At 42.3% G+C, this 26,312-nt stretch overlaps 4 protein-coding genes across 7 annotated transcripts; 2 read left to right on the forward strand and 2 right to left on the reverse strand.

The window, feature by feature from the left end:
- Positions 1–145: 145 nt before the first annotated feature.
- Positions 146–4,774, forward strand: LOC6624036 (short/branched chain specific acyl-CoA dehydrogenase, mitochondrial). The gene is made up of 4 exons (XM_002047555.4): positions 146–344; positions 417–522; positions 3,403–3,881; positions 3,952–4,774. The coding sequence occupies exons 1-4, from the start codon at positions 309–311 to the stop codon at positions 4,573–4,575; spliced, it is 1,245 nt and encodes a 414-aa protein (XP_002047591.1). The 5' UTR covers positions 146–308; the 3' UTR covers positions 4,576–4,774.
- NijB (Ninjurin B) lies at positions 4,071–5,949 on the reverse strand. Of its 2 annotated transcripts, XM_032435205.2 has the most exons (3): positions 5,655–5,948; positions 5,000–5,154; positions 4,071–4,926 (listed from the first exon to the last, which is right to left on the reverse strand). In XM_032435205.2, exons 1-3 carry the CDS (start codon positions 5,881–5,883, stop codon positions 4,795–4,797), a joined length of 516 nt encoding a protein of 171 aa, XP_032291096.1. In that variant the 5' UTR covers positions 5,884–5,948; the 3' UTR covers positions 4,071–4,794. The 2 variants fall into 2 exon arrangements, with proteins under 2 accessions (XP_032291096.1, XP_032291095.1); XM_032435204.2 differs by having other exon boundaries at positions 4,071–5,154; positions 5,655–5,949.
- A 1,429-nt stretch (positions 5,950–7,378) lies between these two features.
- Positions 7,379–20,833, forward strand: LOC6623555 (long-chain-fatty-acid--CoA ligase 5). 3 transcript variants are annotated; one of them, XM_032435198.2, is made up of 8 exons: positions 7,379–7,610; positions 9,423–9,604; positions 10,543–10,697; positions 17,345–17,518; positions 17,583–18,760; positions 18,820–19,048; positions 19,445–19,618; positions 19,697–20,833. In XM_032435198.2, the coding sequence occupies exons 2-8, from the start codon at positions 9,538–9,540 to the stop codon at positions 19,832–19,834; spliced, it is 2,115 nt and encodes a 704-aa protein (XP_032291089.1). In that variant the 5' UTR covers positions 7,379–7,610; positions 9,423–9,537; the 3' UTR covers positions 19,835–20,833. The 3 variants fall into 3 exon arrangements, with proteins under 3 accessions (XP_032291089.1, XP_015031342.1, XP_015031343.1); XM_015175856.3 differs by lacking the exons at positions 7,379–7,610; positions 9,423–9,604; positions 10,543–10,697 and adding exons at positions 12,932–13,005; positions 14,974–15,236; XM_015175857.3 differs by lacking the exons at positions 7,379–7,610; positions 9,423–9,604; positions 10,543–10,697 and adding exons at positions 15,140–15,236; positions 15,453–15,488.
- Positions 20,834–21,008: 175 nt separating this feature from the next.
- Uggt (UDP-glucose-glycoprotein glucosyltransferase) lies at positions 21,009–26,188 on the reverse strand. The gene is made up of 2 exons (XM_002047558.4): positions 25,754–26,188; positions 21,009–25,638 (listed from the first exon to the last, which is right to left on the reverse strand). The coding sequence occupies exons 1-2, from the start codon at positions 25,998–26,000 to the stop codon at positions 21,215–21,217; spliced, it is 4,671 nt and encodes a 1,556-aa protein (XP_002047594.1). The 5' UTR covers positions 26,001–26,188; the 3' UTR covers positions 21,009–21,214.
- Between the last annotated feature and the right edge of the window lie 124 nt (positions 26,189–26,312).

A 26,312-nucleotide genomic window follows, 5' to 3' on the forward strand; every position in this document is an offset into this window, starting at 1 on the left:
ATCACGCTTTTTGTAAAAGCACCGTACCATGCATAACGGTCGCACGCTTTGAGCACACTTGCTGTGTTGAGTTTGTGCTCTGAGAGCTTTTTAATTCTTGATTTTCTTCTTACTGATCGCTAACCGAAATCTGCCACTGGAGCCTAATTGGAAATTAGTCGCGCGTGAGAAGTCAACTGAAGCAGTTGTGCGTGGGAAGAGCTCAAAATAGTGTCCAGTTTTCAGTGTCTCAGGTTGATTGAATTTACTGCTTTCAGTACATAACACATACACATACACACACACACATACACATACTCATACACAAGATGATGAACAGCCTGAAGAAGTTGCCCATGCGTATGGTAAGTAAATGCCACGCCTCCACAAATATCCCAGCTAATTATGAATTTGAATTCTTTGAATGTCTTTTATAGCTGGCCAATGCAGCACGTCAGCAAAACGCCGCCATGTCCTCGGCGACGGGCCTGCCTCCCCCGTTGACATACCTCACCGACGACGAGAAGATGATGAAGGAGACAGGTGAGTCCTGCCACTAGGCTATACTATATACAATATGTACGCTAAGCCCTTGCCTCTTAAGTTAGCGTGTTTGCAGTCGGTGCACAAATAATTTTTAGATCAGTTTTTTTTTGTGTTGCTTTCAACATCGGTTTTTGTTACGTAATTTAATCATCGCATATTTTAGTATTTAGTTATTAATTATTATAAAAATTAAGTTACAGCTGCCCATTTGGCCAGCACAATTAATGCATTTTATTAGTATTTTTTTTTATTCGGTTTCTAAAAAAATGTGTATGTGTGTGCGCGCTGATAAAAAAAAAAAACTGTACATGCTTTGTTTGACAATGCGGTGGGCTGGAGGACGTGTGAGGGCGGAGGGCGTGTGCCAGATGGAAGATAAGCGTATTCTAGTTACGATTGTGGAAAAATTGAATGAAAAATGAATTTTCAGCACATATACATATATATAATTTTACATATGACGTATATGTATATGTACATACATATATATAACATTACATATGACGTATGGCGTGTGCAGACATATCCGTTAACATAAATATGTGTATGTCCTGTGTGTATGGCACACATACATATGTATAACGTATATATACATATACGCATTAATATAAATATGCATGTATATGTACTTGTGCGTATATATACATGCATATACACACACATATATATTTTTTGCTACCTTAGCGCTTTATATGGTGTTTGCGGGCATTTATTTAAATTAATCAATTTACTCAATAAAGCCGGTCAGTTATATAATTTTCGACTGTTAAACGCGCTTTGAAGTTCAGTTTAGCTGAAGGAGCGTTATTCAAGGATAACTGTATCCTTGCATAACAATTTGCTTCTGCGCAGCTTTTATCCTTAGCTAAACGTGGCAAAACGCCTTAAATCAGTTTATATCATAAAAATATTTAATTTAATTTATTTGATTTAATTTTCTTTTAAATAACAATTCTCTTTGCTGCCAACGTGGCATTTTTGAGATGTATTTATTTTGTTTTTTATATAACTCAAGATTTATACACATTTCAAACACGCGAAGACAACAAACAATATTTGCATTTCAATTTTCACTTTTTGTTCTACTATTTCCACAATTGCGACGCGGCTAAAAAACAATAAACATAACACCGCACTGAGGGGTATGAGTGTGTGTGTTTGTGTGTGTGTATGTGTGCGCTAAAAATAGTTGCGTCGCAGCCGCTTTAACAGCATTTGTTTTCGACAGCGTAGCTGGCTGGACGTCGCTGGCGCAGCGCGTTAAGTTGCTGCCTTAGTAAATGTTTTATAAAGCTCGAGTTGGCTGAAGAGTCGCATGTTCGAGTGTGGGCAGCGGCAGCAATGAAAGAAGAATGAGAGAGAGATAGGAAAGAAAAAGATAAGAGCGCGTTGAGGGTTTTTAAGGATCATTTCTCTTTCTAATAAATTTCCCTTTATCAATTTGGGATCTGTTCACAAGTCAGTCAGCTGTTCAGTTGTAATTTACATGAACTCCACAGCGTTACACTTGTGATAGAGCAAATAATGCGGCTGTGCCACGCCTCCGCCCATTGTGTCCACTGTTCTAGTGGCGCGCGGGCAACGGATGTGCGAGGCACTTGGTCGCGTAATTCGCCTAGAGAGTTGAGTCAGTGGAGGAGGGAGGTAAAAGTCCTGAAATATGTACCGCTGATTCCTAGTTGGAGAATTGACATATATATATATGTATATGTGTATGTATTTATTTTTCCATAGATAACAAATTTAAATATTAATTGCATTAGGCGGGCGAGGGGGTTCAAGGTGCGACCTGTTGCATGATCTGATGTACATATATGTACATATATACACTTATCAAAATGTTGCGTAACAACTACAGCATGCAAAGTGATCCAGTGTTTGCGGTAAACCAGTTTCAGGAAAACACCTTGGGAAACTTGACAATAAAATGAAAAAAAAAAAAAAGAAAACGTAAGCGCTTTAGAACAGTTTATCGGTACAGTTGCCTCCAAACAAAAATGATATATGTACATACATACATACATACTTGATAAAATGTTAGGCAAATACGCAATTTAAATTAAATTAACTCAATTAACACCATCTGAGCGCAAGGACAGCGCCAGGACAACAGCTGTCAGCTAGTGCATGCACTCTCAGGTGGTTAGTTTGCAAATACAATAAAAGATTAATAAATGCTATTAATTAATCAATTTTTCCAACTATGGCAAAAAAAATTAGCATTAGTTAGCAAAGTGGGCGTGTGCACGGTGTCCACAGCAGCATTTGTTGGCTTTCCGAGCGAAACAACGCGTCAAATAAAAATGTCTCAGAGATACCAATAAAAAACAATAAAAATGTGCAATACATACATACGTATGTACATGTATAATAGATGGGTGTATGTATGTAGGCGCAGGCAGAACTATCGGAAGAGAGAGAAAGAGAGAGAGAGAGAGCGGCACGTTGAGAGAGCGCCACACGAGCTGAGAATCAGCGGCATTATTGATAAAGCGGACACACGCGTAGACACGCACACAGCAATAAAACAAGCTCTCACACACACACACACACACACACACATGCGCGCACACAGCAGCACTCAAATAGAAGCGTTATGGGAACCAGTTTATTTTAACGACTTTTAAAGCTTGTTAGAAAGCTTCCTTAACGGAATATAAATAAAACACAAAGCTTATTTGAAGCTCACCGATCTTATTAATAACTGTGCGCTTTTTTGAACTAAGACTAGAAAAGCTCGAAAGCTTTCGTGGAAAAGTTTTATCTTTGCTTATCTCCCATTGGGTAATAAAAGAAACAAGAGTCAATAAATTAAGAGCTTTTATGGCCGTTATATATTTATTTGATGGATCTTTGGATTGTTGCGTTCGTTTGCAGTTGCCAAATTGGCCCAGGATCAAATCCTGCCGTTGGTCAAGAAAATGGATCTTGAGCACAAATTCGATCCGTCCGTGGTGAAGGCCGTCTTCGAGAATGGCCTGATGGGCATTGAGATTGACACGGAACTGGGCGGCAGCGGCTGCAATTTCATGACCAACATCATCGTGGTCGAGGAGCTGTCCAAGATCGATCCGGCGGTGGCAGCTTTCGTTGACATTCACAACACATTGGTCAACTCGCTGATGATCAAGTTTGGCAATGCCGAGCAGAAGGCAAAGTATTTGCCCAAACTGGCCCAGGAATATGCCGGCAGCTTTGCGCTGACGGAGCCGGGCGCAGGCTCCGATGCCTTCTCACTGAAGACTGTGGCCAAGAAGGATGGCTCTCACTATGTGTTGAATGGCACCAAGATGTGGATCTCCAACTCCGATGTTGCTGGCGTTTTCCTCGTCTTTGCCAATGCCAAGCCCGAGGATGTGAGTATATCGCATCATTTAACTGCCATGAATCCATAATTAATCCCAATCTCAATGCTATATTTGGCAGGGCTATCGTGGCATTACCACCTTCATTGTGGATCGCGAAACTCCCGGTCTGATTGTGAACAAGCCCGAGGATAAGCTGGGCATTCGCGCCTCTGGCACCTGCATGATCACCTTCGACAATGTGCGCGTACCCGAGGAGAATATCCTGGGCACCTTCGGACATGGCTACAAGTATGCCGCTGGCTTCCTGAACGAGGGCCGCATCGGCATCGGCGCCCAGATGGTGGGCCTGGCCCAGGGCACCTTCGATGCCACCATTCCGTACCTGCTGGAGCGCAAACAGTTCGGCGACGCCATCTACAATTTCCAGTCCATGCAGCACCAGATCGCCACGATTGCCACAGAGATCGAGGCGGCACGCCTGCTCACCTACAATGCGGCGCGCCTGCAGGAGGCGGGCGTTCCGTTCCTAAAGGAGGCGGCCATGGCCAAGTTCTACGCCTCAGAGGTGGCCCAGCGTGCGGCCACCAAGTGCATCGACTGGATGGGCGGCGTCGGCTTCACGCGCGACTTCCCCCAGGAGAAATACTATCGTGATGCCAAGATCGGCGCCATCTACGAGGGCACCACCAACATGCAGCTGAGCACCATTGCCAAGTGCGTCAAGAAGGAGTTCTCGGGCTAAGCTATACAATCCGAGCCCCCTAATCCCTAAGTCTACATATATAAAGCTGAGATATCGTACGTCAGATACGTCAAGTGCATTTAGCTGGGCTGGCGAATGGTTTCTATCGATCGTTGCCAACGCATTTACAACAATTTTTTTCCTTGTTAACTTGTAAATACAATTTAATTGTAAAAAGAAACACACACACACACACAAAGGGGAGAGCATTTTAATAATTTAATTCGCATGTCCGTCGGTTGTGGTAAATGCAGCCAGCAGCACATTGATAACAGTGATAAGAAAAACGCCCATCACAAGCCCCTCGTTGGTTCGCATATATCGTCGACTGCGGCAGCGTTTCAGGCGGCGCTGTTGATGGACTCCCGAGTCTGTTAGCTGAATTCAACAAACAACAATATATATATATAACACATTGGCATACCTTAAAGATCAATGCAATGCCCACGAGCACCTGGAGCACCAGCGAGAGTATGACCAGCACCAGGCTGCAGTAGAACGTGGAAGCCTCATGATTGTAGGTGATCAGGAAGCGCAGCTGATTTGCATTTGCCGAGAGCAGGGCTATGTCCATCAGACCTGTAAGTGCAAAAAATCTTAATATAAATTTTCCATTCTATCCAAAATACATCTAAGTACACGCTTGTTCATCCAAGCTCAGGCAAGGTTCAAAATTATTTTAAAGTTATTAATTTATTGTTCTTACTTCTAAATTGAAAGTTTAAAAGTCAGACCTTAACCTTATTCTTTACAAAACAAAGGTTTCCCCCACATTTTCCGCGGTTATTCCACTGGGAAATGCGTATTTCGCAATTGGCAATTGAGGTTAGGTTAGATTTAGAAGAGGTAACAAAAATAACTTAATGTTTTTAGTTTATGCTCTAAGACTTTAACTAATTCTTTACAAAATAAGTTTTTCACCCATTTTCAGCTGTTATTCCACTCGGGAATTCCTATTTCGTAATTGGCAATTGAGGTTAGGTTAGATTAGTTGATTGGAAGCTGATTGTGAACTGATAGAAAAGCTCTTTCGAGCTTTATATTTGTTATACCCATCCATATTTCAGTGTTCCACTTACCCTCGGCTACATTTTTGCTAGTCGCATAGTTATGTCCACCGGATAATTCGCTGGGACTATTTTTGCCCTTGGCCTCGGCTGTGGCAGCCACATCATTTAGCTGCACTGCCTGCCGATCGTCCAATTCGTGCTCTGGGCCACAGCATTGTCCTGCCACGGTGCTGGCAAAGCTGCCCTCGGAGCTGAGCGCATCCTCGATCTCGATGACCTCCTCGCTGACGCTGACCATTCGCACAAATCTGGCTCAGCTGAGCGTTTTAATTGCCCAACTACTTAGCTGAATGCGATTAACAACTGAAATTATATTTACAACATTCTGAAGCTTTTTTGTGCCATTTGTAAACATTCATTGAAAGTTGCGGTTGTCCCGTTTTGTGGTCACTTCTCACTGATAACAAGAACCAGGCCCCACTGTACTGTGCGTTCCACACATGCCGCATAGCTGCCGACTCCCAGTCCAAACATGTGGGGTTCATGTCCGGGCACTGAACAAACAGCCCAATTGTATGCTACATTTTTTTGGGGCGCCCCCATAACTGGGCCAGCGCTGAAGACAGCCACACAAAAACGTTGCAGTACGTATCCATGAGATACTTTTGCTGGGTTGACGCCAGGCTGGCTAGCAAATATTATTTGCAGCCTTGGATTTGATTGGGGCTTAGGCTATAGCGGTCTAAAAGGTTACGGTATAATTTTAAATATTAATAGATCTGTTTTAAATCAGGCCACTGATTTCTTGAGCCAAAATAACAGCTGTCAAAAAGGTCACCCAAAGCGAAGCTAAATACAACTTCGCGCTAACAGCCAAATGCGAGGGTCGCTCAATAAAAACCGGCTTGTCTTATGCAACCCATGCACATGCTGTAAATAGACGGAAATTGAATTTGATATGAATATTCCGCACACGAACTTGGCATGATATATAAGAGGTCTATTAAATGGGATTACTGAAACCTGATAAGAATTTGGCATTAAGTGAGCTATTGCAATCAGATGTAAGTATTTTTAAAAATGTTATTTTCCATTCATCTTTGTATGTATACATATACATATAACAATTGGGGCATAATGGTTGTTAAATAACTAGTTTTTCTTTTTTCGTACTCAACTAATATAAAATTGCTTTATTTATATTTTATTTGCTACAATTTGATTTCGTTGAAACTCCCCTCGCTCTGCAGGAGCAAATGCGTCACGAGTAACGGCTAGCAGACGCAAATCCACCCCAGTGTTGGTTTTCCCATGCACACGATATAACGCATCCCTTTTCCCACCACACAGCCCAGTTTTGCTCAGACAGCAGTCAATACTCCCACGCCACCATGGCTACCGCCTCTTATCGCTCCCTCTGTCTCTCTCTCTCTCTTCCTTTCATTCTGTTTCTCCCGTTCTGCCAGCCTCAGCCTGGCGCTGCACGTGTAGCGTGTTTGCCTTTTAGCCGCTTGTCCGCCGGTTAAAATTGACTTGAAAATATTTGTTTTGACTGTTGTCCCTCTCAGCAATTTACGCGCCGTCTCTCGCTCTCTTCTTGCTCTCTGTCATTGCTGCTCTCGCGGCTTCATTCATGCCGCTGTCGTCGCCGTCGCCGTCAGCGTCGCCGTCGTCGATGCACGCATGCCCCGCCGCTCCATTGGCCATTCGAGCCGAGCTAAACTGACTTTGGGTCTTGGCTTGAGGCTCGGTCGAGGTAGGTTTCTCTTGTTTGGCTTGCGGCTCTGCGTTTCAGTTCAGTTTAGTCGTTCGAAACGTTTGGTTTGTACTTTCTGGTTTCTGGTTCTGTGTTCGCTCCTCCCTGTGCCGCCTTCTGTAAGAAGTGCCGCCGTCTAACCGTGTAATACGTTAAATTCATTGATTTTCCTTCAACATTTATTTATGGACATTTGGTTTTAAGCTGCCAAATCCCGAAATGCATTACAAATATCAGCTCTGATAAACAAACTGCAAGTTTCAGCCGTGGTAAGTTGCACACGTACTAAACGCACGTGTTTCGCCCATTCCATTCAGTGAAAAATCAATGCTCCCCAAGCCGCAATGCAGTTGCCAAAAAAACAACAACACACTAAAATGTAACAATACAAGAGACCAAAGGCCTCTGGAACTGCCTTGACCTCGCAATCAGCGAGCACGAGACCCGACTCTCTCCTGCTGGGTTACCTCTTGCTCCTGCTATTTTTTTAACTGGCTCCGCTTGACCCGGCAAAACTTCAGCATAGGTAATCAATATAGGCCTTTGGCTAAGTGCCATTGCATAATTCCTCAGCTCCAGACAGTGGGACAACAATGGGTCCGTTCTTAGCTCTTTCGCCACTCGAGTGCATAATCTCATTAAAAAGAGTGCAAAGTTTCAGTTTCACGCTGATAAAGTCCGCTTTGCAATCGGTCTATATACAAACAAGTTCTACATATATATATATGTATATACCATATAAGTATGCAATTATCAGCTCTGTCTCGCTGGGATGTGCCAGAAGTGGAGCTTAGAGACCGTTTGGCTGTGCTGCTCCAGCCGGAAGGGAGAAACATGAATAAATAAGCCACAAAGACTCACTGAAGGTAGCGAGGTCTGAACTATGCTATTAGTACTCACATATCTTAGCACCTAAATATCTTAGCTGCTATGAATAGGTGGGCTGTAATGCATTCTATTAGAGAATCTAGAGAATTTTACAACAACTTTAGCTTTGTAGCATTTGCAGCTGATCGTAAGTTGATTTCATTGACATAAATTATAAATGAGCTTGTTGTTTTTCCGGAAAAACCTTTGAAACATGTTAGCTGGGAATTTCGCAAAACCTGCTCAACAATTTATCTAGTTATATCAATCTAAAGCGTCGCTCATGATGTGATAAATTTAGAACTTATTATCTACTCGTATTTTTAAATTGCTAATTTTATACTATATTAATCCATATTATAGTATATATGATATATCTTTTAAGATATCAAACTTGTCGAGTCTGGGCATTATAATAATGGATGATACAAATAATGTTGCTATTTCCGCAATATATATTTTCTAGATATTTTCTGATTTAAAGAAAAAACAAAAACTATATAGAAAAACACTTAAAGTAAGTAGAAGATTTCTCTTAACAAAAATAATGGAAACCAAGAAAAAGACTAGGCACATATGTTATATAGGGTATCTACACGTCGACTAAGTACTTGATGACAATTGCGTACATAACATTTCAAAGATAAAGGCAATAGAACAAAGTTATCTCATATGTCTAACCTATTTGCCTCGGCGAGTAACAGCTGCAGTCGGAGAAGAAACTTTGAGCAAACATAAACAGAATTATAGACAACGGGCCGTCACATTTCAATTATATATATATTTGTTATACTATTTGTTCTAGAAGCTGAGCTTTATTGTTAATATTAAATATAGCTTCGTGCGCTATTCAAAATCCGAGCACAGGTTAATTGCCTGCTAAAAACGATTGGATTAATGTTCTCTCCCCCCTATATATATATATATATGGAAATTGCAGGCAATACAATTATTAATATGAGCGTTTTATAATCGCTTGTTATTGTAATAATGGCAATTATAAATTGTCTATTTGGGCGGAAAATTGATAACTTATGCTGGACATTTGTTTCTTTTTTTTTCGTTTTTTTTTGTTATGCTCGCTGATGCGGCGAAAGTTTGTTGGGGCCGAAAAATGTTTTTGAAATTCTATATGTACTTACATACATATTTATATTTAAATTTTAGCTGACGTATGCATTTTGTATTGATTTATTATTTCGTTTTCATTGCAGGCAAAGTTTTGTGGGCAATCATTAAGCTAAACACGTATCGTACACTCAGGTATAACTAGGAACTACAACACACAATTACAAAAAAAACAAAAAAAGAACAGTAACAACAACAATAATGACGCCAGAGAAATCGGTATTAGCCTATATCAATCACCTCATAGTCAGCAATTTTTCATATTTCTGTAAGTATACCAAGTGCCAAGCTTCGATAATCTTAAGAATTCACTTTACGATATTGGAATTTGATAAGGAAACGTAGCTCCTCATTTAAATAAGGATATCATCTCGGATTTCTATGAAAATATATCCAAAAGAATTGTAGTATTTTTATATCCAGTTTTCTGCACACTAACACGTCTGAATTTCATATTCCACCTTTTTATATAATACTTTTTATACCCATGCAAAAGTTTTCGATTTTGGCGATGCCATAAAGTATTTTTATTCTTGATCAGAATCAACAGACGAGTCGTTATTTCCGTCTGTCCGCCTGTCTGTTTCTATACGATATACTCTTTTAGTTAGTAAATCTTTCTTCATATAGCTGCCATAGGAATTATCAGTCGAAAAGAAGATGCTTGTATGAAAAACTTTTTTATTTTTCAAGTTATCTTGACCCATCTCGGCACCTATTGATTGTATTATGTTCCTCATATATTTGCAAAATTCTATCAACATGGGACTACCATATCACATAGCTGCCTTAGGAACGATCGGTTTAAAAATAAGTTGTTGTATGAAAAACTTTTTTGTTTTTCAAGATATCTTGACCAAAATCGCCACTTATGAGTTTCACTATGTTCCCTACACTTGTGGAAAATCTTATTTACATCGGACCACTATATCATATCGCTGCCAGAGGAACAATCGGTCGAAAATAAGGTTATTGCATTGTTTTTCAAAATATCTTAACCATACTCGGCATTGACTATTTTCCTGTGCTTCTTAGATGCGGGCAAGCCACTAAAAATATTATGAAAAGTGTGGGTCTGCAAGGGTATTAAGTCTTCGGCGTGCCAAAGATAGCCCTTCCCGTTTGTATATTTTAAAATGTGAATTACTCCTATGTCAATAACTCGTCAACTGGCGCTTGTAATTTTTAACAAATGGCCTTTTGCAGTGGACGAAATCGATGGGTATCTGTATTATTTTGGCGGAACCTTGGGCACGCTGACCCTGACCAGCGTTGCGGCCAGTATTGCCTATTACCTGGTAACGCGACCAATACCGGAAAAACCATTAGTGCCTCTGGAAAATCAATCACCATTGCTGGAGGTAAGAATGCACCGCCTTAATGCAGTTTATTTATTCTTTTTTGCTCGATTACCCACTTGCCACTGCCACTGCGGCCATTACATCATCAATTTGTCAATTTGTTTACCTTAAGTTTTCTATTTTGATACCCTGTTGCCACAGCAAATGAGGTTGATCCAATAACTGGCAGAGCATGAGACATTTTCGCTGGCGACAATCTCAGAGACTATTTATAAGAGTTTTCAAGCAGAAGAAGTGTGAACTGAATACTTTAGAGAGACGTTATAGCTGTTATCGATAAAAACAGGCTAGAAATCGATTAATAAATAGAAAGAAATCTACATTCATTTATATTTTTATTTGAAAACGATCTATATAAGTCCCAGGGTACAGGGTATCTGCTAGTCGAGCACTCTTGACTATACATCATTCTAGCTAGTTGCTTTTGTTCTTGATTTTTTATTTGTTGAGGTAAAACAGAAGTCTTTGGTCGGCCTTTGATGTACACATGTCTCTGCTTCTAGTTTGCTGCTGTTGTCGTCACATGATGTTTCACTTGGATTTTTCATTGTGAGCCATTTGTTGGCTCTATTCTGGTTTCTGGTCTATTTTTGCCATGACGCGTCTGCTACCGTGGTGCAAATATTCAAATCCCACGCTCCAATTGTCGGCCTATACGAATGCCACTTGCCAAAATGTGCAATATTCATGTTTCGTTGACGTTGTCGCTGTTCTTGCTAATAATTTATCAAGTGCCGTGCCATAAATCATGTCATGGCTCAATTGGTATAGTCTTTTGCCTTAATTAGTCGGCTGCAGCTCAATTGTTGCTAATTCGATAATAGTTCGATGTATGCAAATTGTTGTAAACATTTGGCAAATATGCATTTATTGACACTGCCGACAATTGTTAACTTTTGACCGTGTGCAAGTTCATTTCTCTTTTGTTTATTTCATTGTAAATAAACAATATCCGCACAGATTTTGACATGTAAAACAAACAATTTAGCCACACACAAGCAATAAGCACACAACAATGGCGCGAAATTCAGGAAAAATGGCCGCAAGCAGCTGATATCGATAAATTATAAGCAATAAATACCGTTACTGCACACACAAAGCATATAATCCGACTAGGTGGCAACGCCGCGCAATTAACGAATGATAACAAACAGAGAGCACAACACACACACACACACACAAACACAATACAATAAGGAAATGTGCACGTAATATAATTATGCACATATTTACAGCTGAGTGACAGGACAGGGACAACCTGTCTGCCGATGCAACGGTAATTTCTAGCGCCCACTTGGCACATTCTCATTTAAAATGTTGTGTGAATTACGAATGCGAAAATGCAAATTGGGTTGCTTATTAAATATCAAATAAATCACATATGTCAATTGATTTTGAATGTGCAATTAATTTTATGTGTGCGTAATGAAGCGAAACGTAAACAATCAGTGCAAATCATAATTTGCCTTGGAGACTCGACAATTATCTTGATTATTTGAGGTTAGAATTGAACGTGCGAGTTATCGATTAAGTGTTGTACAAATCATTTAGAATTAGAATTCGAGAAGTGAGGTTAAAAACGAGTTGTTTAAAGTTAAATGCAGCAATAAAATGCCTATTTAACAGGATTAAAGGCTTACCAAATGTGAATTCTTTTAATCACCACATGGCAGCAAATTCATTTATGAAACCAAAACAAATAATTTTTATGTTTATTTAAGTTTAAAATTGGAATCAATACCTTGCTCCTGTTATTAATCATAAATCATATTGCCCGCACATCAAAGGGCCTTCGAACCCAAATTCCCTGACACAAACATGTTAACATAAACCCCCCTCGCCAATAACCCCCGATCGGAACCACCTACCCCAACGACGACGACGACGTCACATGCCAGCCCCTGTGATCGCAGATCGCGTGCACATAGCAGAGCATCGCAGGCGGGTGGAGGCGGAGGAGACATCTTGATCAAGCCAAGAAGCGGGCATAATAATGGCAAGACAAGCTATATGTGAACGGCAAAACCGTTTAATATGAAAACTATAAACGAATAAAATTCCTAGGCATGCCCCTCCGCAATCCTTCCCAGAAACCATCTCCGAAATAGCCAACGATTTGATATAAAACACTCAGACGTTCTCTCGGCTGGCGAACTGTTAAAAATCTTTAGCCAAAATCATTTTTAGCCACGAGATTTGCCGTTCAGTCCGAAATTCAGCATCGTGTCGTCGAGATCTGCTCTAAAGAAAAGCAGCCAAGAAAAACTATATAAAATAGAATTTCGTCTGCTAACACAAAAAGCAACATGTACATATCGTATATATATGTATAAGTCACGCAATATATTCAATTTTTTTTTGTATATAAATAATAGCTCGCATATACTAAATATTATTATAAAGCGAACAGAAGAACAAAAAACACACACACACACACATACGAGTGGCAACAAATTGACGAAAATACGGTCGTTTAATCATTACGTAAAACGCGGGCCAAAAAATTGAATTCATAAAAAATATATATATATTGAGAAAATAACATATTTAAATGCTCAACGCCCATTTGTCAAAGTGTCAAAGTGCCGATGTCTTCGCTCTATTGCCTGGGCCTGTAAACCCGAACCGCGCAAGTTCAAGATCGCGACGCTGTTTTTACTAATACGGGCGAAAGGCCACCGCCCAGTCGATCTATAAAAAAAAAAAAAAAAAAAAAACAAAAAAAAAAAACAAAAAGTAAAATGAAAGAAAACTTATCAGAAATGAAAACAGAGAAACATGCATAAAAATCAGCTTTAATCGCATCGTTGAAATCATTTTCTTTCTAATTCGCGTTGATATATGGCTTAATTAGTAATAAATTATATTTTGCAGTTAACTTGCGATTCGAACAGGTGCAAAGGCTACTCTAGGTGTTTACTAAATAAACGGTGTGCCGAAATACTGAAACACTGCCATGTGCGTTTAATTGAAGCCTGGCAATGAAACATTTTGGGCAAATGGGCAGAAGCCATTAGAAATGTCTCATCATTTATGCATTAGGCCAGCTGCTGTTATTTGTTTGGAATACTCAAGTGCTGCTCTTTTAATAACAAGCATTACATCAGGAATTTCAGAAATTCAATTACTTTGTAGGAACTTAGACAAAATTCGGACAGTCTTGTGTCTTACGAACGCTCAATCTTACTCAATTGGAAAACTGTCGGAAGACTCTGTGAAGAAAGTAAAAATCTTGAAAAATTAAATTGAAAATATATTTTGAATTTACGCAAAGATGCCATAAATAAAATAAATTATTTGAACTATTCCTTAAGATAATGCTGTTTATTTATAAAATTATGGACTTTAAACTGATATTATTAGAGAGAGAAGAAAAGGAGAATTGGGCTGTTTATACTATTCTAGAAATTACTTTTTAATTTTGGACTCAATTTTTATTAAGAAAAGTATATTTTAAGTTTACAAATGCCCGTTCTACTGAGAATATTGCAATCCCTGGATATTTTCATATCGAACATTCGGGCTATATTTGAGCTCTACCGCAGCTAACAAATAGTTTTAGATATATCCAATCTTTAGGGTCTTATCAGGCTGAGGCTAGCTGAAAAGTATTTCCAAATTATTTTTCGGTTCGGATCAAAAACAAATTGAACCCATTCACAATTAGCCCGCATTAGCCATAGTTTATGGCATTTTTATGGCAACTACAATTACCATAATTTCAAATAATAATAATGCCCCATTGATATTACTCAAACTTCCAATGCCTCAGAGGCAGCCCAACGAGCCGCAATCGCCTTTCCCATGACTCAGGCCCGTTCTAGCATCGGATCCTATATATATATATATATATACGGATTTTTTTGTTTCTGTTTGAGTTGTGCAAAATATTTGACTATCTATTAAAATTGTGTTGTTTGTGTGTGTTGTTGCCTCTCTTTTTGTTGTGTGTTTTGACCGAAAGATAACAACAGAACAACAGAACGACTATTTTTAAACATTTGGGGCAGGCCAACCAAAAGTCGGACGCCTCGTCGATATATCGACTGAGTCTGGGCGGGGTCGGCGATTGGGAACTGGGAACTGGGGGCTGGGGATTGGGGATTAGGGCTACGGCCGGGTGCAGTTTGACAGCATTAAATAATTATTGAGAACGGAATTGACAGCAGGCGCCATAATTATAATTCGCCTTTGATCCGAAAAATTAAAATAAAATATATAAATAAATAGAACGTAGAGAAAGAAAAAAAATCGCAAACTTTGATTCGATTTGCAGCTATTTTGGAAAATGTGCATATTAAACGCGACAACGTCTGCTGAACTGAATAATATATAATATATATACATATATATATATATATATATAAAAGTGAGCTCGCTCTCTATCTGTTCAAACAAATTCGGGCATTAAAGTCGAATAAAGCAATAAACCTGTGAATTATAGTGTTTAAATCTTAAACAAAAACAATGTCTTGTTGCGGCCAAATAACCACCGTGCGCGTGCCCATCGAACTGAACAATCAGAGCGATGTGCTCAAGGTAAACACAACTGGGAATCAATATGCCCAAACAACTTCCGAATTCCCCCTTCCCACCCAAAATAAAACAAAGAACCAAACCTAACCCTGCTTTCTTGAAGATTCACGCCAAACTAATCAAAAACTATTTTTTGCTTCTTTTTATCTTTGTGTTTTTTTTTTTTCGTTTATTTTTTATTACTCTCACACATATTTTGTTCCCTTACCCCGCGGCCAGCTTAAATACGATCCGCAGCTAGACACACAGCACAGGGTAGGCGTGGCATGCCCCTAGGGGTAGGCAGCCTTATTTTCATTCAAAAATATCTATTCGCATCTAAACAAATCGATATCGCAATTCTAACTTAAAAAGCCAACGCATTATGATTATAGTTTTATAACCAACCAGATTTTTAAACTCATTCAAAATAAACAAAAACCATAATAAAAGGGCTTTCTTCGGCACGTCGAAGATTTAATACCCTTGCAGACCCAATCCTTTCATAATGCTCTAAGAAGCACAGAGAAAATAGTAAATTAGTAAGTTTGCATGCAAGAACCTTCTTTTCGACTGATGCCGAGTTTGGTAAAGATATCTTGATAAATAAAAAACTTTTTCATACAACAACTTACTTTTCCACCGATTATTTCTATGGCAGCTATATGATATAGTGGTCCGATGTTGATAGGATTTTGCAAATATATGAGGAGCATAGTAAAACTAATAAATGCCGAGTTTGGTTAAGATATCTTGATAAACAAAAAAGTTTTTCATACAAGAAACAAGCCTGTTGGAGTCAGAGATGTGTCCGTCTATGCGTTACAAATTTCACGACAAAGTTATAAGCGGGCTGCAAGGGTATTAAAAGTACCCTCCCCCCACTAGCCCAATCAGGTTCCCCCTAAAAGCCATCGGGCACTTTGGTCTATTTTGAATACCATTTTCATGCCTCAACACACTTGCCATAGTCCAATTTTCTATTCGCAGCTGTTCGCCATAAAGGAAGTGGCCTATTGCAATATAGTTTAAGTCGATCGCACTTTGCACCTACTATATCTCCGATTGACGTTCGTTTCGCACTCATTTTAATTGGCGATTGATGGTTTTATGCTTTCGGCCCAAAATAAACCATAGATCATGCCAATTGAATTTCCAACATCAACTAGAATCACTTTTTGGCTTATGTCCATCATTGCAAACAGATTTATTGGCTGGAAAAACCGCAAAACAATTTGTTTTTACGTCTGTCCGAAATTGTATTTGGCCGGCGACAAAATAAAATAAACACAATTTATTTAATGTTTCAAGTAAATTAATATTTATTGAAGTAAAAGAAAAATATGTAAGACAAAAAAAAGGAAAATAGCAAAAACTAAGCGCAAAGATAATCTTTGAGGCAAATTGGGAATACTTAAAGAATAAAATGAGGATTTTCTTATAACTATTTTTATTTTAAGATAATAAAATACTTTAGGCAAAGCGAACAAATCCAGTTTAAATGAAAAAATATCGCGCAAAATTATGCAAAATATTGAAGGGAAACTTAGATTCTATATATACAACATATATATACAAAAATTTGAATGCTAGATTACCATGATAATTTTAATATTATTCTGGGCAAGTTCAGTTTGCGAATCGAACCAGCATCCTGCATTTAGGTGCCCTGCTTGAGCCTGGCTTTTTACATTCATGAGTCCAGGTTTTGTTTATATATGTATATAGAAATATGGTTAAACAGATTCCGATTCGCAAGCCCTTGATCGCTTAGGAATGTAATTCCATGGATATTTCTGGACGAGAATGTGGTTCGATTCAAGGATAACTGGTTTGTTTTAAGGCTCTCGAATTATTTAAAACTTTGGATCGATTCAAATAGTTGGGCTTTAATTCGGATAAAAAGGCTATACGAACAGTTTTTGGAAAGAACATTTAGCAAAAGATCGCACATCATAATGTACTTATAATCCTAGAATAATACCATATTGACTTAAACATTGCCCTGACACAGTCATCAGACTATTCATAGTCTGTTTTCTGCCATCGAGAATCTCTTCAAATCCTTCACTCATTTTGCATGCGACACGATTTGTGTTCTTTTTTTCCGTTTGTTTCCAACTGTGTTGCAGGGTCCAGAACAAATACACGTCTCCAAGTTCTACAAGGAGTCCAAGAATGGCAAATTTGTATCCTACATCACAGAGAATGTGCGCACGTTGTACCAGACGTTCCGTGAAGGTGCCTACGCCTCCAACAATGGACCCTGCCTCGGCTGGCGGGAGACCCTCACGTCGCCCTATCAGGTGCGTGCCGAATATCCAATCCCATGCTCCACACTCTTTGGCTAATGAGTATTCCGTTTTACAGTGGATTAACTATGATGAGGCGCTGCTGCGTGCCAAGAACTTTGGCTCCGGGATGCTGGCATTGGGCGCACGGCCCAAGCAGCTGATCGGCATCTACTCACAGAACCGGCCGGAATGGATACTGTACGAGCAGGCATGCTACTCGTTCTCCCTGGTTGTGGTGCCTCTGTACGATACACTGGGCCCGGATGCCTGTGCCTTTATCATACGCCAGACGGAAATGTCCATTATTATTGTCGAGGACGATGCGAAGGCGTCCATGCTGCTGGAGAAGGCGCCGCGCAGCCTGAAGATCATAGTTTCCATTAAGCCCATACGCCAGACGACACTGGAGCGTGCGCGCAGTCGTGGCGTCCAGATCTTCTCCTTCATCGATGTGGAGAAACTCGGCGCCAAGGGCAATCATCCAGAGGTGCCGCCCACATCGGAGGATCTGTGCACGGTCTGCTATACCTCGGGCACCACTGGCAATCCCAAGGGCGTGATGCTCACACACGGCAACGTGGTGGCCGGCGTCTGTGCGGTGATCCTGCAAATGGGTGATCATCGCATCCGGGCCGGAGATGTGATGATTTCCTTTCTACCGCTGGCGCACATGTTCGAGCGCTGCTGCGAGAATGGCATCTACTATGTGGGCGGCTGTGTCGGATTCTATTCCGGCGACATCAAGGAGCTGACCAACGACCTGAAGATGCTGAAGCCCACGGTTATGCCGGCCGTGCCGCGTCTGCTGAATCGGGTCTACGACAAGATACAGAACGATATATCCGCCTCAAGTCTGAAGCGCGGCCTCTTCAATATGGCACTCAAGGCCAAGGAGAAGGAGATCGCGCGCGGCGTGCTGCGCCGCAACGGCTGCTGGGACAAGCTGGTCTTTAAGAAGGTGCATCAGGCCTTCGGCGGCAATCTGCGTCTGATGGTGGTCGGCTCTGCGCCGCTGGCCGGCAATGTGCTGACTTTCATGCGCTGCGCCCTCGGCTGCCTGGTGCTGGAGGGCTACGGCCAGACGGAGTGCACGGGCGCCATAACGCTGACCGTGCAGGGCGACCATGTGCCCAATCATGTGGGTCCGCCCGTCTCTTGCAATGCCGTCAAGCTGGTCGATGTGCCCGAAATGGAGTACTTTGCCAATCAAAACACCGGCGAGGTCTGCGTGCGCGGCTCCAATGTGTTCCACGGGTAAGCAGCCAGCTATTCCAATTGTGGCACTTACTTCTAATAAACGTGTGCACCTGCAGCTACTACAAGGATGCAGAGAAAACGGCCGAGGCCATCGATACCGAGGGCTGGCATCACACAGGCGACGTCGGCATGTGGCTGCCCAATGGAACACTGCGCATCATCGATCGGCGCAAGCACATCTTCAAGCTCAGCCAGGGCGAGTATATTGTGCCCGAGAAAATTGAGAATATCTACACATTGAGCCAATATGTCAACCAAGTCTATGTCTATGGCGAAAGCTTAAAGGTAAGTCCAACAGGGGTAAGGTCTAAGATTAGATATCAACGTAAATGCAATCGAAAGTACGAACTCATCAAGATAAAAGGAGGATTTTAGTCAGCTTTGTTAGTTTCGTTAATTTATCTAAGTTGTGAAAAGATTATGACTAGATAGATGCAAAGGATTCAAGTACAATCAATTGTGGGTGAACGTTTAATTTTCTAATTCAAAATACTTCAAGAAACATGGAATTTTTGTCAAAAAATACCATACTTAAAAGTGGAAAATGAGTGGAAATGGCAACAATTTGAAGAGAATGCTGATAAATGAAAGTGAAAAATATTTAAAGTGATTTAAATTTAAATTCAATTTATGAAAATATAATTTTGTTTATACATTATTATATTAAATTGTTATACGTAGAGCTGCATTATCGCTGTTGTTGTACCTGATGTCGATGTCCTGAAACAGTGGGCCACGGAAAACAATGTACGCGGCACATTATCCGTCCTGTGCAATAATAAGAATGTGAAGGAACTGATCATGAATGACATGCTCAACTGGGGCAAGCAAAGTGGACTAAAGTCATTCGAACAGGTGCTTAAGACTTATATACAAAATCGAACGATATGCAATAAATATATATATATATCATGTCAATTCATTGGAATTCAGGTCAAGGATATCTACATGCATCCCGATCCGTTTTCAGTGCAAAACGGACTCCTGACGCCCACATTCAAGGCCAAGCGGCCGCAGCTGAAGAGCTATTTCAAGCCCCAACTGGAAGATATGTATAAACATTTGGATTAAAGCAATAAACAAAACTAAAGTTAACCAAGTGCAACGAACAAACTAAACAGCATTCAAATTAAATAACAGCATAACTTTATGCCTAAACTGAACAGAACAAAGATTAACAAACAATACAATACAATATTTTGAATACCAAACAATAAGAAAAGAAAAACAATAACAATATTTATTATAGTATTTTAAAACGAACAGCAGTCAAATTTTTTAAAGTTCCGTCAATTCTTAGCATGTAAGCAGCGCAAGAAGATATATATATATATATATCTATATGATGATACAGATACTGATTCTTAACTGACAAACCACTTTTGGCAACAGCATTTTTCTATATAATTTAATCAATGACTAGCAGCTCTTATCAACAAAACAAAAATAATAACAAAGTTAACTATTTCCTAACCCCTATGGTTCTTTATTTAGAATGAGAAAATGTTTCATATATTTAGCAAGAAATGCGTAGTCTGAACGAAAACATATACATAATTGACATATTGAGACAACTTTAAAAAGAAAAAAAAAACCAAAGCTTTAATTACCTAACACTCGTATACTACACTCAGCGTTAGTTAAAACAATGAAAAAGAAAACATTTTTAAAAATTATATACTATGCTAAATTATAAAAAAAAACAAGGAAACTAATACGTTAGGTAACTTAACAAACACGCTTTAAGGAAAACTAAATTAAAAGTGAATTTCTAACTAAAAACAAATTCGGAGCAATTACTGAAAAAAAAAAATAAGCAGCATACTATATATATTTAAATAAATACTACTTGGACTGCACTGTCTGCCTTACAATTGATAGAAACCCGTAGTCGGACACAAAATCCAAAAAGTAAATCTCTATGAATATGCTCTAAACATAAACCAAACCCTATGCTAATAATAACATATTCCTTACATAGGTAAAAAAGAACTAAAGTACGCGAATTTATGCAATGAATTCAAGTTATAATTTTAAAATAAAGTAAACAAATAACAGCCAAGACTTAAATCCATAACGTTTTTCTGACAGCGTTGCCAGATGTCAAATTCAATGTTGGGCAACGCAGAAAATACACACCACACACCGTTTTAAAAATGGTTCGTACAGTTTTTATTAAATCGAACAAATATGACGTACATAGCTTCTTGCATTCAGTACATTTATTTATTATATATTTATCGAGTTCGAATCGTGGCGAGAAGCTCTTGGAATGCAAAATCTTTTTAGACTTGGAGCTTTTCGCTTCCACTGTTTTTTTTTTTCAATTTTAATTGCTAATTAATTTGTCTGTTGTTGCCTGCTAGATTGGTATTAAGCTTAGCTAATTCAGTATTTACCAAGTATAAGGGACATTAGTCTTAAATTTACTAAACAAAAGGTTGACAGCGATCACAGCTCGCCGTGCACGTACTCGGGTGGCGGCGGTTCTGTGATGACGACCACATGCTCCTCCTCGTCATCTTCAGTATTATCCTTGTTGCTGCCGATATTGTGATTCTCGTGATCCTCGATGCGTGCCAATAGTGCCTTCAGCTCCGCATCGTAATCCTTCCACTCGGGCACAATGCGCTGAGCTGCCGTCAGTTTGGCTTCCTTGGTCTGCGGATTGTTGCACAGATCGATTACCTTGGCGCTCTTGAAGGAGCTATCACTGCACCAGGTCTGACACCACAGCCACTCGTCCGGCAGCGATTTGATGGCCACCTGATGTATCATATTGTTGGGCAAATCCTGATCCAGATTGGACAAACTATTTGGATCCTGACTGAGTGCCTGATACTGTCCACGCAGTCGATCACCGGCCGCGATCTTGCGGAAACGCTTCAAGTCCACCACATACAATGCAGAGATATGATAGCGCCTGCCCATCAGATGGCTGCGCCAATAGCCCTGCTTCCAAAACCGAAAGCCCTCCATTTCCTTACGCGAATCACAGAAGGGTGTGTATGCATAGGGCGCGCCGCCCAAATTCAAATCGTAGAGCTCCTTAATGTCGGTGCGCACAATTGCGTCCGCATCCACGAATATAATCTTGCGCACGTTGAGCGGAAAGAGCACATCCAGGAAGAGTATCTTATAGCCCCAAATGGTGCGCTGTTTCTCCGTCTGCTGGTGCAGCCAACGTGGCCATTTGTATTGCACCAACTCGTATTGGAAATTATACTCCTTCGCCATGTGCGGCAGAAAGTCCGTGAATTGTGGCGACAAATAGTTCTTGAGGAACCAGAACTTCACCGGCGACTTGGTGTGCTTCAGCAGGGATACCATCATGATGCGCAACAGACGCTCGTACAAATGTCCCGATGCCACAGAGAATATGTTAATGGTTTCTGTATCCTCATCCGTGCCAGGCGTGCCGCTGTTTCCGCCAAAGCTGCTTGCAATGCTATTCCAAATGCCCGACTGCGAGGGCGCCGTATCATCGGAGAGGAGCTCTGCATGTTGCATGCCTGGCCGCTTGGATACGCGCAGCTTGGTGACGTGCGAACGCAGCGAGGTAATCAGCACCTGGACGGCGCCCGTCTGTTGCTGGTGCAGCGTGTTGGGCCCCTCCGCATGGCTAATGGCATAAATATCTGTGGATTTGCCGTCGCGCAGACGCAATGTCCAAGCGCCAGGATTTGCCTTCAACTGGAAGTAGCCCAAATTGGCCATCACAATGGTGTCCACCAGCGCGGGTTGCGATTTTGTGCCCAGCACCAGCTGCAAGCCCCGCGGCGGCGCACCGCTGGCCGCATCAAAGCAATGACCCTCCAGCAGCAGATACTCCAAGCCGAATTCACTGTGCACAGGACCACCAATGTCGTGCAGCTTAATGTTATCCAGATCGTAGACAGCGCGGACCGCCTCCACCAGCCAGTTCTCTGGCACCTGCAGCTGCTGTGTTAGCAGCGGATTGGCGGGCAAGCCACTGAACTTCGCCAGCGGACCCTCGGCGCGTGCACCGTTCGCCTCGAACTGCACCTCAGATTCGATCACATAGCGGTAGAAATTCTTGACAGGCATATCGCTGTGCTGCGCCACAGGAGTCAGATACAAATGGAGCTGGCAGTTGAGTGTTTGCCGCAATAATATTAGAATCGGGGTGAGTTTCTGTGCCGCTCTCGAGGCGGGATCCAGCACGGCGACAATGTCAAAGTGGGGCTGCGTCTGCTGCTTGGCAGGCAGCTTGACCACCGAGTGGTCCGTCTTCAGATCGCTGGGCAGCTTGAAGCGCGTCTTGGTCTGTCGGGGCAGCAGGCTGGCATAGAGCTTGAGCAGCGTGTCGCTGTTAAAGTCGCTGTCCACCTCGGTAGCGGATTCCTTGAGCACCTCGCGCACCTTGTCGCCGTACTGCAAGTCGCTGTATCTCGCCAGCAGCGCAAAGTCGGCACTATCGAAGCTCTCGGCGGCGCCGAGCGGACCGTAGAGCCGACCGTTGCCAATCACCAGACGCTGTGACTTGGACAGTCCCAGCACGCGCTGTGCATAGACGCGCAGCATCTTCAGATGCAGTTCCGTGCTTCCCAGTATATCCTCCATCTGTTTGGGTATATCCTCGATGCGCTGCTTCTTTTGACGCAGCCATTTGAGCACCTGGTCCGTTGCCTTCGCGGGCTCCAGCGAGTGCATTGCCGCCCAGGCCAAACGATTAAGACTGCGCTTATCGCTCACACCCTCCGTGTTGGGAATGAATGCAAGACGCACGCTCTCACTGCCACGCACATAGTCCAGGGCGTGAGTGAGCAGCTCGCAGCCTTCGGGCGTCTCCAGATCGGCAAAGACCCAAATTGTAAGGAACTGCAGCGAGGCGCGTCCAATGCGCTCGGTGCTCTGCTTGCCGCCAAAGTATTTCAGATTTGCCATCAGCGTGGCGGTCATGTCGCGATTGGAGAGCTTATTCAGCGCTGCAGCATTGCCGAGCTGCTTGGCGGGCATGCCATTGATGTCCAAGTACTTGACATCCTCCTGGCTAAGTATGCGCTGGTTGAGACGCGGCATCACATGCGGCTGATTCATCAGGTAGTTGATCATCTCATCGTTGTCGGTCAGTTCGCCGCGGTAAACGGACTTCTGCAGCGCCGTTGTCTGACTCATGATTTCCGTGAAAATCGCCTCCTCGAAGTCACTGTCCGCACTGATGATATTGCTCGGCATTGGTGCGCCGTTGAGTAGCGCCTGCGGCTGACGCACTGCGCCAAAGCCCAAGCGTTGCACAAATTCGGTGGCCAGTTGCCGTCCGTAATCGTAATCGGATTCTTCGCCGAGCAATTCCTTGGCCTTTGTGCTGCTCAGAGAGCTGAATTCCTTGGTGAGCTGCTTGACAATGTGCTGCTTGGTGACGGTTTCGGTCTCGCCCACTGCCGCATAAATGTCCGTGAGAAAGCTGAGCGCGGCGCGTGCATCCTTCTGCTGGCTCACATAGTTAAAGGCACACGCAATGGCCACATAATCAGCAGCCGTTGCATCCTCCTCAGCCCTAGCATCAAAGACCAGACCTAGGCGTATCGGCGCCTGGTGTATAACAAAGGATTCAGCCAATTTGATGACGCTGCGCGCCTCCGGCTGCAGTGGATCCACAACCAGCACCAGGTTAAACACATTCTTGCGTATGTTGCGCAACATACCGGGAAATGTGGGACGCAGCAGATCCATAACCGATGGCGGCCAGCGTCTGTACTGTGCATCCTGTTCAATATCATTGATCCACTGGACCGCTGTATCCCTGATATCGATCGCAAACTCGCGCTTGTTGGCGCTATTCAAATCCAGGGCTAGCAATGCGCTGGCCAAGCGGCCGTGCACATTATTGCCATGCAGGCTCTCCAGTACGCGTATCTCGGAGCGCAGCGTCTCCACAACTGTGTACAGGTCCATGGTGTCCGCATCGAAGAACAAGCCATTAATAAACAAAGCGCCGTCGGGCGGTGCCACGTTCAAGCTGCGTCCCAGCGATTCAGAATTGTGCTTAATCTCAGCGCGCAGTTCGTCGGACACTTTGTGGGCGAGCAGAGTGCGCGCCAGCATGGGGAAATTATGCGCCGTATACTGGAGTAACTGCAGCGCCTCATCACCCTGTATCTCGGCTATGGCTGCGGCTGCCTGTAGACCCAAATCCTGGAACTCCCATGCTTTGAGCTGAGCAATCTCGTCGTTGCCCTGCAGCAGACGCTGTCGCAGCTGATCCAAGGCACGCTTGAGCGTTGGATGCTTGGATTTTAGCAGCTTGAAGTCAAAGCCCTGAACATCCGTTTCGTTAGTTGATTCTTCAGCTTCGGCAGTGCTGCCGTTGCCAGCCTCCGGCTTGGGTGCATCATCCTGACTCTTGTACTCGGTGGACTTTAAATGTAACTCTACGCCGTAGCCGGACAAGCGCACGGGCCGTCCACTTCGCTCGGCCAGCTGATGGCGTAACAGATAACGCACTTTGCCCGCATTCGCCGCCTTTTCCAGCAGCTTGTGATATGGCCGAAATGCGGCACTGCCCAGATCTCCATAGAGCACCACGGTACGCGTATTATTCTCACTGCCGGGATACACATGATCGAAACTGTAGCTGCCAACCTCTGCATCCAAGCTGCTTGCAGCATGCGGTAGCTTCAGTTTTTGCTCCAGCTCCGCATATGTGCAGGCGAGCTCTGTGCCCACTTGTGCGTATATTGCTCCCTGGCAGGCGCCCGCGGCTCGCAGCTCGTCGGCCAGTTGAAAGTGCGTCTGTATGCGCGGGGTCAAGCTGTGCATGGAGACGACCAGTTTCAGGAGTGGCAGCTGTGGCACACTCAAATGCGAACGTACTAGTTGCAAGGCGGCATTGTACTGTTTTGACTCCGTATCTGCAAGGGTACACTATAACGTTAGGACTAAGCAGTATTTAGAGTACTTAATGCATTTTGCAATACTTTTCTTGTTTGGTCTGGACACTTAACTGTTTACACATAGACCACCTACCGTAATCGTTGAGCGCCGTGTCCAATGTTGTGACAGCCTGCACGTAGTCCCAGAAAAGACCTGCCTGCTCATCTGCTAAGTACTCGGCAATTTCTAAATATAGTGGCGTTTGCGTCCATTTGGCATTAATTAAAGTGGTAATTGGATAACTTTGACTGGACTCCGCAGCCTCCACCGAGACGGAAGCAGGCGACAATATCGTCAACGTCCCCGCCGTCAGCAACAAAACACACACAAGACGTAACATTTTAGTTGTGCGTATATTTATAACTTTTTTTGTTACGTGCACATGACGCACTAATAACAAGTTATTGTGGAATCAAATAGCACTAGTTGCAATATTATTTCACTTTAGCTTTTGTACTCCACTATTTGTTAATTAAATTTAAGGCGAAAACTGATGTGGCGTTTTGCCGGCCGAAAAAGCGTTGCCACCTTGTGTGGTTCTGTTCTGAACCATTTGGTATTTTAGCTTCTTGATTAGTTCCCCTTATATTGATTATCAGAACCAAATGCGAATATCTTATTGGTAGATTTAAGCTTATGTGGTTTGAGAAAA

Source organism: Drosophila virilis, chromosome 3 (assembly GCF_030788295.1).
Source record: "Drosophila virilis strain 15010-1051.87 chromosome 3, Dvir_AGI_RSII-ME, whole genome shotgun sequence".
In the NCBI taxonomy this organism is placed as follows: domain Eukaryota; kingdom Metazoa; phylum Arthropoda; class Insecta; order Diptera; family Drosophilidae; genus Drosophila; species Drosophila virilis.